Source organism: Pelodiscus sinensis, chromosome 11 (genome assembly GCF_052426305.1).
Source record: "Pelodiscus sinensis isolate ZL-2025 chromosome 11, ASM5242630v1, whole genome shotgun sequence".
Lineage (NCBI taxonomy): Eukaryota > Metazoa > Chordata > Testudines > Trionychidae > Pelodiscus > Pelodiscus sinensis.
Genome location: NC_143062.1, coordinates 28493925 through 28506569, shown reverse-complemented (window position 1 = coordinate 28506569; position 12645 = coordinate 28493925). Strand labels below are relative to the sequence as shown.

The following is a 12645-nucleotide window of genomic DNA, read 5'->3' as shown; positions in this document are numbered from 1 at the left end:
AATCTGGCCTTCAAGTGTTTGTGTGTTTAGTCATCCTTTTGCTAGGCTGCCAAAATTCTCCTGAGGAACACAAGCAAGAGAAGGGAAAGGGCATTTTTGCCCAGCTTGTATCGCAGTAAAAGCTGAACAGAACATCATGAGCCTGCCTTAGGAAAATGGCATCCTGGTTGATTGTTGGCACCTTTTTTTACCATGTCATGCTGTCAACTCACAGGGCCAGAGCGCAACAGGCTTATAGATTTGCTTCAAGACAGAGTCAGTTAGGGATAATTGCTTTTATTAATCTCACTACATCACTACTATTACAGGCTTAATGCTGCCAGATGGTTACACAGCTACTGCAAAGTAATACACCAATAAGCATAGGCAGAGCAATGCATAAAAGCAAGCAACAGGCACTTGGAAATGCTTACGCCCCTTCAGTCTGTGGGGAATCCCATTCCTGTCACCTCACTCCAAGCCGCAGTGGACGTGGCTCCAGCTGGGGGAATCCAGGGCACCCTCCGAGGTCTAGGTCCCTGGTGAGACTCACCGGACATGAGACTTCCAGTGATCTTCTACTTTAGCTGTTTACCGAGTGTCTGCAAGCTGGCCCAATGCCACATTCAGTGTTCCCATGGGGCTAAGAACCGAGGTCATGTTATTTATCCCATACTCGGCTCTCAGATAGCAAGCATAGGGAGTTGCAGCTGATGAAGGCCGTCTGATAAGGAACACCTGGTATTTTTGCCAGCAGGGCTCATGACAGCCTAGAGGAATACAAATTTAACCCCTGAAGGCCCACATGTGGCTTTTTATGTGACACAGACCACCCTTATTTATTGCATTGCTCCTGGGCATCACTCTTGCAAACTTCCTTTCAGAGTGAGGCACCCAGCCTGCTGTCTTACAACAGCCTGGTCACTCCCCTTTGTATTGGAAACCCCAGTTAGAGAAACATGGCTCTTGACTGTGGTGCCCCAACCATGGCCACTCATGTTGCCCCCTGTAAGGCCAGACCAGATTTTCCTAGGATTGGTGCCAGGAAAGGTGCTCTGTATCCACTGCCAGCTGGCCAGTTTTGTTGGTTCAGGAGCATCCCGATTGTCCCATTTTCGTACCTCAGAGGAGGCAGGTTTAGTCATGAGGCACAAAGGAAAAAGAAAGCACTGCCATACACTGGAAGCATTTCCTCTGCTGCTGCTGTCTAAGGCTGGCTGTGTGGAACAGAGGTCAGAGAGTGTCTCAAAGAAAAGGACTAAAGAATCCTTCACAAAGAGAAGTGTCTCGCGACCTAAATATAGTAATCACTATCCGCTTCCCCTGTAATGTGCAGCGTGCGAGAGAGAGAGGGAGTGCTCATGAATGCACGAGAGTGGGATACTAGAGAGACCAAGGTTTAATTCCCAGTTCAGGCCCAAGTTTCCTTTGTGACCTTGAGAAGTCTTTTAGCTTTCCCTGTGTCCTAGCTTCCCATCTATAAAACTGAGATATTTGTGAGGTGTGAGGATCATAATATAAGCACCGAGACAGATCTACAGCTGGGGAAGCTGAGGCACACAGAGGTAGCATGATTTGCCCAGGATCAGCAGTAGAACGGGGAATAAAACCTGGGCCTCGTGACCCCCACTACTGCCCTATACACTGGGCATTGTGAAGCCCACTTCTTAAATTGAATAAGAGGGATAAACAGACAGAGGCTCTCCTGGAAAGACAAAATGATCATCTACTGACCAACTGGACTATCTAATTAAGCCTTATTACATTTCAGCCAAACTGTGTCCAGTTTCACTAATCACTGTCTATTTAACAAATAGTAATTGTTTTTTTAAAACGTGCTAATGAACATCTTGGTGAGAATCTCATGCTATTAAATTAACATGCTATAGCTGTCCCTTTATGACACTTTTTTTCTGCATTTATGTGTTAATTTGTCTCTCTTCTTTTGTTTCTGTGAACTGCCAGCATCTAGAAAAAAATGAAGAACTGGTGAACTTAGCAGAAGAGAGGAGATTTCTTCTCCAGAAAAGCTGGAGATGACAGATGATTAAAGGAAAGCACCATGTAGTCAAGTGTTACACACGTGTCTCCTTACCTCAGTCCTGTCCCTCATTATTCATCTGTTCTGGTCCTAGGCTTTGCCAATACATCGCATTCCTACCCAGCAATTTTCCCTGGCTATTCCCTTGTATTCCTCAACCCCTCAGATTTACCAGTGTGGCTATTTGTTCCGATGAACCCCAACCTCAGCTACTCCAGGCCTGGGACTCAACTGTTCAGAAAAGGCGAATGCTAGCAAACCACACAGTAGTTTAATGCTGTGTCCATTGTCGGAAGACAGGATACTGGGTTCAATGGACCTTTGGTCTGACCCATTATGGCTGCTCTTGTGTGCTTATGATGTACATCCACATGAACTAGGATGACACCTGCCCAAATCTCATTTCCACTTGTGGCACCAAATGCAAGGACCCATGTGGCAGAATTTGAATCAGGGTCTCCAGCACCAAAAGAGCCCTGCAACCCGCTGCGTCAGCCTCTGCTCTCCAGAGCACTAAAGTATCTCATTAGGTCTAAAGAGCATCCTTATTTAACATACTTCAGTTTAAAGAGGAATCACTCTTTCTTACTTCAGAAAGTCTCACCTGCCTCTCAAACAGCTCCTGGCAGGCTGCCCACACTCGCTTTCCCTTCTGCTGTAAGAAGGGGAACCTTCTTCCTCTCGTCTGGAAAAGAGTTTGAAGCCCTTAATTTAAAGTTCTCATCCTTCCCCCCCACCGATCCTTAAATGCCGCAAAAAAAAAATGTATTTGTTGCTGTCATAATTGGGTTACCAAGCTTTTCTCAATGCATTTCTTACATTAGGTATCATAGAAACGGAACCTTGAGTTAGTGTGTAACAAAGGACACAACAAAGTTCAGCGCTAAAAAGCCTGTATTGTTCTCTGGGGGAGGAAGGCTCAGCTGGGTGTGGGGGGGTTAATTCTTCTTTTGCCTCCACAAGTGCATTCCCTGAACATTGAAGCCTTAGGAGGAAAATATGTAATGCTTCAAGATTTCTCTTCCCTCCAGCCCCCAACCACCCTCCTTCCACCGCTTGCTTGAAATGCAGAGATCCAAGAGAAAAGAGCATCACTCACAGCTCCCGCTTTCCTAACAAGATCTCATTATGGTGCTGGGAAAAGTTGACCCTGCCAGAAGTGTCAAACTGAGGCACAGCATTTATTCTGCATGCTGTTGCCTTCTTCTGTAGCTTAGCAGTAGCTGTCGGGGGAGTGGGTGGGGGTGTTCTGCCTCCTTTGACTATCACAGGGCATGAAGTTTGCAAAAAGAAGTTATTTTAAAACATAGGTTTAACTCTCAGCACTATTTAAACCCCCCTCCTCCCCATAGCACAAACACATTTCAGAAAGGAAGGGGGGCAAAAATGTGTGTGTGGTGCACACCTGCACAAAGAGGTGCCTGCACTAATTTGCAGTTGGCCAATTTTGGAGTTAGCTGCTTAAATGACCCATAGGAGAAGATGCATTGTTTGCACACACAATTGTGAGCATCCATCACACAACAAAATTACTGGCTTCTGTAGGGGCACCTCTACATAGCAGTGTTATTTTGGAATAATTGACGTTATTCTGAAACAACATAATCCGCATCTACACTACAAGCAGTTATTTTGACATAATGTCAAAATAATGGCGAGCTGGAGGACTTCTTACTCCGACTCCTGTAACCCTCATTTTATGAGGAGTAAGGGAAGTCAGAGGAAGAGTGCTCTAACTCAGACTTCCTGCTGCGTAGACAGCGCCAAAAGCCAAAATAAGCTATTTCGACTTAAGCGAAGCAATTGAAGTAGCTCAAGTTGCGTCGCCTATTTCGGCTTTAGCCCTGCTGTGTAGATGCGCCCTAGATGACTAAACTTCATATCCAGCCCAGGCTCATTCCAAAAATCAGTGAGAGCTTTCTGAGTGAACACAAACCCCAAGTCCAGCCAAGAATTGCGAGTGGCCCCATTGGGACTGCCCATAAAAGAGACATCACATGCCCCATGCAGAGGGGGAAATGGTGAGTCTTTCTTGGTCCAAGCAGTTAGCAATCTCATGCATTGTGCTTCCTGCTCCCCTACCCATCCCTATACCATGTGCTTGAAAATCACTTGGTACTCTGGAGTGAGATCCAATACAGCAGCTATTGATAGGGCCCTACCAAATTCACTGTCCATTTTGGTCAATTCACAGTCAGAGGATTTTAAAAATGATGAATGTGATGATTTCAGCTATTTACGTGTGAAATGTCATGCTGTTGTAATTGTAGAGGTCCTGACCAAAAAGGAGTTGGGGGAGGGGGGTTGCAAGGGTATTCTAGGAGGGGTTGGGGTATTGCTATTTGCTACCCTTACCTCTGTGCTGCTGCTGGAGATGGCCCTGACTTCAGAGCTGGGCAGCTGAAGAGCGGTGGCTGCTGGCCAAGATCCAAGGATGCCGACAGAATTGCCAGGCCCATAGCAAGATGGAAAGACGGCTCTGTGTCCTTGGAAGGGGCAGGACCTTGAGCAAAAGGGGTGAGGCTAGGAACTATCATTCCCACTGTAGCCACGGACAGGAGCTCCAGGACCTTTTATATCTCCAGGCCTCAGGGCAGCTGCATTTTCCTCTGGCTCTGTCCATAGCCTTGCCAAGATCCCAGCTCTGCAGGTAGAACAGCCACCAGCAGCAGCACAGAGGTAAGGACAACATGGTACGGTGTTGCCACCATTACATCGGTGCTACTGCCTGCAGAGCTGGGTGCTTTGTCAGCAGCTGCCACTCTCCAGCCACCCAGCTCTGAAGGCAGCAGAGAAGTAAGGATGACAGTACCACAACCCCCCTAAAATAACCTTGTGATCCCCCTTCAGCTCCCTTTTGGGTCAGAACCTCCAGTTTGAGAAACACTGGTTTCCCCTGTGAAACCTGAATAAGGTAAAAGCAGACAAATTACGGAATTTCAAGCTGGGGGGGATGAGGGGAAGCAAGACCATTTCATGGTCTATGATGCAGTTTTCTTGGCTATGAATTTGGTGGGGCTCTAACCATGCACTGGTGAAAGGCCCAAGATCACAAAAGGATCTAAATCTAAACTTCCCCAAGGGCTGAACTAGTCTAGATCCAGCACTAGAGGAGAATGGGAATCAGCAAAGTGTAGGTAAAGATTTGACTCGGAGCTTCACCAAACCTCATCTTCAAATCCAGTCCCCAACATCCCAGAGTTCAAAGAGTCCCTTGCATTCTCTGAGAGCCTCGTCTCTGGTATCCACACATAGGTTATATTGATACACCAGAGAACTGAACATTTCTGTCAACAAAACCAGTACAGCCACAAGACAAACTTCCCTTCCCACATACCTGGAAGCCTGAGGGATCCATTTTAGTGGAGAGAGAGGTGGTTTCCATGGCACATCTAGTCCTTGGCCTCCTTATTGTCTTGCTCAGCAGATGCCTAGCACAATAACCAGAGCCCTGCACAGATAGATACAAAATTTGTAGCCACATCCACATCTATATCCACAAAAATGAGCCATGGATATTCACATCCAGACCCGCAGGTGTGGATACCCACAAATATAAAGTGGATATCTGCAGATTTGCAGGGCTCTAACAATAAACTGGGCTTCAGGACTCGGACACTTGTTCCCTAGCAAACAGGCTTTCAGCCCCCTCTTGCCCAGGGGCTGGCTAGCAGCCATTGGACGACCGCAATTCTTTTTTGCTAGTTACTCAGTTCAGATTGGCAGCCTTGAGGCAGAAGGGCTTAAACTACTTTTTTTTATGCACAGCAGATTATAAACCCAATCTCTGAGGCTACAGAAGCGTGTAGTCAATGTTGATCTGGAGAGTTTGAGTATTACAAAGTTGTCCATGCTCAGTAAATATGTTTTCTCATAATCAGCTGCCATTTACTTTGCAGGCATCCGAGTTATTAAATACACCGAGAAAAGGGATTTAGTGATTTGGATGGCAAGCGCTCCCCAAATCAGCCTGTAAAGCACCACACAAATCCAGGTATCTCACGCAGGGAGGTGCCCCTACACCTGGCACCTTCACCCAGCTCACAAAGATGCTGTAGCTCCCAATCCTTCCTCTGAAGGAGATACTGCCATGTCACCTGCCAGATAAATGTAGTCTCTCAATCTGCATGGAGGCTGCCGACTGCTGCTGAATTATTCAGCCTTCCTGCCCCTGAAAGGAAATTATCCACAGTTTAAGTGGATGAAGGGAAGTTTGCATCAAAGGTACCTTAGCTCAGTAAAACACACCTTGAAGAGTTCCTTGTCTATGACTGTCAGGGGTAATAATCGCAGCTCTGATCAAACAAACAGCCCTTCAGACCCACTTAGTCCTTGTAATCAGCAGGCTCACATCTCCTCTTTCCGCTGCCAGGGAAGAAAATGTTTCAAGCGTTTGGGGGCAGAGTCAGGGAGAGATGGGGGTGCTGGGCTGTGGAACAGGATGGTGCTGGCTGCAAAGGGAGCTCTCGCAGACACAAACTTCACAGCTGCTTTGCTTTATACCACACTGGCCTTGTCCGTGCCCTCCTGTCCCAGAAAGCTGAGTCAGTTTACAGGAATTCAGAATTAGTCTATTAAATTGTCTCTGGGCAGCTGAAAGAATGCTCGAGCCAGGGCTGGACAGCACATTCCTCCACACACTGGCTCTGAGCTGCCATATCCTCTTCACACCAAACCAGCTTCTCTGAGCTCCTACTTCACAGCTACCCAGGCCTGTCACCAGCTCTCAGCTCTCACAACTCCTGCCAATCGCTGGCTCTCTGAGCCCCTACACCTTCCTCTTGCCATAGGCTCCCTCAGCTCCGACATGTACCTAGTCCTTCCAGCAGCCCTCCTGCTGCCAAAGCTGGGAGCCAAACCCTAGCCTCCTGCCATTAGTCATGCAGTGAGTTGATTGTGTGCTGCTAAATGCTGCACTGCGACCTTGGATTTCAGCAAGCAATGGCCCCTGTCTCCAAATCCCACAGCAACGAAGGGCTGTGCCCCAGGGATACAGCTGCTGGTGGGGCTGAGCAGACTGTGGCCCATCCACTTGGTACCCAGGCCCACCAAATGAGGACCAGGGCCCCCCGAATGCATAGGCTGGGATGCCTGATACTGGCTTAGTATCCCTCAGTCTGGCCACATTGCTCTCCTGCCAGTGCTGCGCACTGGTCTCAGCGGGGGGCGGCTCACCCACTTTTCCTGTCCTAATGATGCCACTACTGTGGTCCAGCCTTTTCAGGCCTAAATGTTACTATTTTAGGGGAAATTGCATTTTAGAGCCTATTATAGCATCCACTAGTCCTTTTTGGAACTTAAGACTGCATTTCATTTGTGTGTGTTTACATGTGTTAGCCATGTACATCACCTTCATTTCTTTTTCCTAGTTAATATACTTTTAGTCCATTTTCTATGGGACTGTCTGCAAGCATTGTCTTGGGTAAGAGATCAAGGTTGCATTTGATCTGGAGTAAGTGACTGGCCCTTTGGGACCGGCAGTCACCTGAATATTGCTGTGGTTTATGAAGTAGGGGACTTTCTATCAACTACGGCAGAGGCTTGCCTGGATGGCAAGAGAGCTGGGAGAGCCCAAGTGGACCACCTATGACTCCATGCGGGGGCTGTCATCGTGCTAGCAGAGTTCATGCTTGTTACTTGGTTGGTGAACTCTGAGGAGTTTGAGGTTCGTGCCCTGTTTCTTGTCGGCCTGCCCTGAGGCTGGCACAGTGATGAGCCACTCCAGACAGCCTGGCTCAAGGGTCCCGTTGCTCCAGTTTTTGGCCTCTCTCCCTGCCCAGTTCTGCTAGACTCTCTCCTTTTTGCCAATCTACATCCTTCCTCTCCCTGCCCTTCCCACTCTGCTACTTGCCCTCCTTTGTCCTCCCTTCAGGGACACCACCGTGGGGGCTCTGGCCAGCAGCACTAGCACTGAGTGGCATGGCATAGGCCTGCCATCACTGGTATAGCTGAACTCCCGTGGTTCCGCTGGCTTTCTACTCCCCCATCCCCCACCCCTTGCCAGAATTACGCGCATTAAAGGGATTACGGAACAAAATGATCCGAGAGAAGGGATTACAGGGCATTATCAGCCGTGATCCCCTCTTAATTAATTACTGGTCAGACAGAAGAAGGGATAGCTCCGGAGCACCCCACTATGCTGAAGAGGAAATGACACGTGGGACTGGAAGGAAGAAAGCTAATGCCAAGGAAAGGGTCTGGAAAATGCCACTGCTCATTCCGACACAGCTATGGGCTGGGGAAAGGGTCTTACAGGGGCACCGTTTTGACGCCTGTGGGGCACTTTCTCTCCTCAACACTCACTATTAGCTCTCACTAACATCCCCATTCACGCCCTTGTGCAGACAGCACAGCTGACACGGCAACTGCTTCTTCTGAGCAAAACCCTGGGCCAAGACTGCCCTGCAGGCAGGAGCCAGCGCTGGGGCCGACAGAACGGCTGGAACTCTGGCAGCTAAGACTTATTGCTTACAAAAGAAGACAACCATCTGAGGCCCCTCCTGCTCCCATTGAAGTCAATGAGCAAGGTGGGGTGGCCCGGCTCAATGGTCCCAGAAGAGGAGGGACTTTGGGAGGAAGAGGTGGGGCTGGGGGAGTTAGTATCCCCCCACCAGACCTTCCGTGCTGGCCGGACATTGCTGCCCAGGGCTCCAGCAGTGATTTAAAGGTCTTGAGGCTCCAGGCACAGCCACAGTAACAGCAGCTAGGATCCCCAAGCCCGTTTTGAATCGCCAGGTCCTGTGGCAGCTGCCCTCTTTCCCCCACTCCACACCCACCAGTGGGCGCGCCCTCCAGAGATGCTTTCCCTCTTTCAAGTGACAATCAAAGCTTGTGGCAAACCTGCTAGCAGACTCCCACTTACTCCAATGGGAGCAGGATGGGTCCCAAATGTTTGTCGTCTTTAGTAGGCAATAAAACTTAATTAGCTGCAAATTATGGGCCCAAGCCTGCTCCTACTGAAGGCAACAGTTTTGGTGTTGACTTCAAGGGGAGGCAGAATGAGACAGAAGATTGTTGTTTTTGTAGCTGTTCCTTGTCTTATCGCCTCCTATGGTAGTTCAGGGTAAGTTAATTCAGCAATAGGGACAGGGCCCATCCCTCCCATGCATGCAAGGATGCAGCTTCTGGTGCTGGGTTTGCTGAGCTAGTGTTTCTGGATTTGTTGCTGGTCTTTCTTCAGTCCCTCTGACTGCTTGAACCTATCCCCTGGGGTCCCAAAAGGGCAGCGTCATTCCGCACAAGTTTCTCCAAATGACAAGGCTACATTTTAGCTCAGTTGTAGTATAACTGAGGGGAAATAAAACAATTGGGAAAATCTATTTCTCCCATGTGCATTGGCAGGCTGGAGTCTAGTTGGGGTTTATTACCCCTCTAATTCCACCATTTATTGGGATCTGCCTCATTATTGTTTTATTGTTTGGTTCACTTAATTATGTTCCCATTTTACAAGAGGAAGTGTATTTCCCTCAGGCCAGAGCAAAAGCCAGGTTTCTGTATTATTGTCAATAGGCCCATGTCCTCCTTCTGTGGGAGTGGGAACGTCTTATCTAATAACCAGGACCCAGTTTTACAAGAGGAGGCTTGTTTCCCTGAGATCAGACTTCCATTGTTGCCTCACAGCTGAGGCCTAGTCTCACTTCAGATTCTGGCAAGTTTCTGTGAACAGAAACACATTCCTCCAACCTAAAGCTTCTCCATGGCGTCACAGTGAGGCCTGACTATGGGCTCCCTCGATTTACAGGGTCTGGAATCAAGAGTTGGATGCAAAAGGATGTGCAAAGCCTGTTTAGTAACTGGACTTGTACAGCCCTACTCCAGGGAACAACATATCCATGGCAGGCTCAATTCTAAAACCACGATCCAAACATGCACTGCTTCATTTCCGCTCAGCGGCTGCTGCTGTCAAATGGTGAAGCACACTGAAGTGGTGTGGAACGGGCTCAGAATATATGGATGGTTCCTTCCTTCTAGACTGTTTTAACCATAGAAATTAGATGGATATGATATTTTAGATGGAGTCCTGCTGCACAATGTGCCTCCAGATCTTGCTTGGCTACTGACCACTCCAAATTTTGCAGAAGCCCTGATCAGAAGATTTGGTTAGGCCTCAGCTCTAATTAGATCAACATCTTCTCCATGCCACATCCACCTGAGGAGAACTGGTCACTACTGATTATTTTCCAGGGGTTGGACGGAATCTAGATTCAGTAACCCAAAGCGCCCAATCAAGTTTGGTTTAATATCTAAATGGTGTAACTACAGAACCAATATAAAGCCTTGGCACCAGATTCCAAGCCCCTCACAGACTTTCCACAGGCTCTGCCTTCTGTCAGCAAACATGTGGCCTGAATCCACGGAGCAAAGAAAGATGGGGCAGGCAAAGGACAAAGCAGGCTTAGTAGGAATAAATTGGCTGAAACTGTTCTCCACTCCTCGCTGCATTTCTGCCTGCTCAGAACCTCAGCATACTGTCCTATCCAGCTTTATGCCTCTCCCATCAAACAAGCCTGGACATCATTAACAAGACAGAGCCGGGCACTGATCAGGACTTATCCGATGGCCTCGCTTTTCCTTATTGCGGCTCAAGCTCGTTTGCTTTGTCAGCAGCTGTCCTTTCTCCCATGTGTCCATGGGGCAGGAGGGTACCAGCCAGTATCTGTGCAGCTGCCCTGGATCGGTACATGGCTCCACTGCCAAAGCACCTTTGTTGTTTCAGGAGCTGAGACGCTCTAATAGATGAGCTGCAAGAGCATCTGCTCGCAGCCTCGATCCAGCTCAGGGGCTTCCTGTTCACATTTTACCTGTAACAATCCCCCTCTCTCTCTTCAAACTCATTTTCACCTGTGGCATTTCAAACTGAGCATCCCCGGACCAGAGAGATACTTCTGAGTCTATAGAGCCTGCTTTTGTTTCCGGGGAAAGGGCCTTTTTCTAGCCTACACAGTAGGAGTTAAGGAAAAAGCGCAGTAAGTGAAATATCTGAAAAATACAGGCATGCTGGTTGTGACAAATGCACAAATTGGAGCCGATTTGGAATGCAGATGTATGTAAACATGCACACAATTATCAGATCCTTCCTGCATAATGTTGCCTTGCAGACGGCAAAGCTCTGAATGCTTCACTGAGGCTAGGCCCACTGTATCCGTTTGAATTAGGGAAGAAGTGCTCCAGAAATGACAGGCGAAGGAGCATGATGCCAGGGAAAAGGGGAAGCAGGCACCAAATCATTAAGCTAAGCACAGCTATGCCCAGTGGGAGGAGGCTTCACCTCCTGGTTCTGAATGCCCAGTTTCCCTGGTACCCTGCTATATAGTCTCCCTGGTACCCTTGCCCACTGTGCCCCGGATTCACATGCAGAGGAATATGTGCAACTCTGCAGCTTAACTAGGCTGCCCCTTTCACAAGGATAGCCACCTCCCAAACTGTAAAAATGAGGGTAGGGGATGGATGCACCGATGGATGGTACTGCCCACCTCTGAAGGTACCTCATTCCTCACCTACACTCTCTCTATTATTCCTGTCGTAGGCTCCCTTACACACTCTGCCAATGCACCTCCTGCCTGATCTGCAGATCCCACCCGTCTTGTTCTGTCAAAGCAACACAGTCCAGACTCTCCTCTGCGATGCCAAAGGTCCTCATCAGTCATGTTTTATACATCTACCGCCTGATTCAAAGCCCATGGGAATCAATAGGAGTCTTTCCATTGACTGCCACAAGCCCTGGCTCAGGCCCACCACGTCCTTCAGCCTCAGATCTCCACGTGGTCTGCAGAGAGGGCAGCTCAGGATCAGAGAAGTTAAGGAACTTGCCTGAGGTTACACAGAGTCAGAGTTAGAATCGGAAATAGAACCCACGGGTCCTAGCTCCTTACCCCTCTTCTAACCATTAGATCATTGTCCTACTTGGTTGTTGCCAAGGAGATTGTTGCCATGAGTTCTGTGAAGCATCAAGTGAGAGGGAGGATGCAAGCCATAAAGGGAGAAATTACCCCTGTGAGAAAAAACTGCCCCCCGGTAGCAGTTACCATGTCTCTGATGAGTGGCAGACGTGGCAAGGGAATTCCTGGTTGACCCAGGTAAGAGGCAGGTGGCTTTCAAAGCATTCCCCATTGACAGTGTCCTTCTTTAATAGCAAACACACCTCTTTTCTGTTTACCCAAAGCCAGTTGCTTCCTTCGTAATATGAGCTTCAAAACCTGCCAGGGAAAGTCCATGGCTAATTTTTTCATTGGGCTTGCATGGCCTGTGAAGCCTCAATTCCATTTTTCATAAAAGTTTGTATGAACAAATCTCTGCATTAATCCCGCGCCTTCCCCAAGCCTACGGTGTGCGTCTCAGCACAAATCGGCTCCCTCTGCAGCTGCAGTTAAAGGAGGATTTAGGGGATAACAGAGACGCCCTTGAACACAGGGCTCCCTGATTAAAATATATAGAACCAGGAACACGTCAGCATTGGGGCGAACTGTAGTTATACTATGCCCTCAGATGGTCCCATTTAATGCAGTCATGGGCTCCTCCAGGTAGCTTGAAACTACTTAATTCTCAGTGCTTAGAACAAAGAAATATTATCGGGCTCTGTCTCTGTTAACCTGCCACAGACACCCAGCTTCCCTATTCCTGGGCTG

At 48.4% G+C, this 12645-nt stretch overlaps 1 protein-coding gene across 1 annotated transcript in view; it reads right to left on the bottom strand.

Moving 5' to 3' along the window:
• Nucleotides 1-276: 276 nt before the first annotated feature.
• LOC149523809 (uncharacterized) overlaps nucleotides 277-12645 on the bottom strand; it is an 84271-nt gene continuing 71902 nt past the window's right edge. Inside the window, exons 2-4 of the mRNA XM_089781367.1 lie at nucleotides 5358-5471; nucleotides 2625-2705; nucleotides 277-1947 (exon numbers count right to left, since the gene is read on the bottom strand). Coding sequence (XP_089637493.1) covers nucleotides 1906-1947; nucleotides 2625-2705; nucleotides 5358-5471 — 237 coding nt within the window. The 3' untranslated portion in view covers nucleotides 277-1905. The remainder of the gene's footprint in view (nucleotides 1948-2624; nucleotides 2706-5357; nucleotides 5472-12645) is intronic.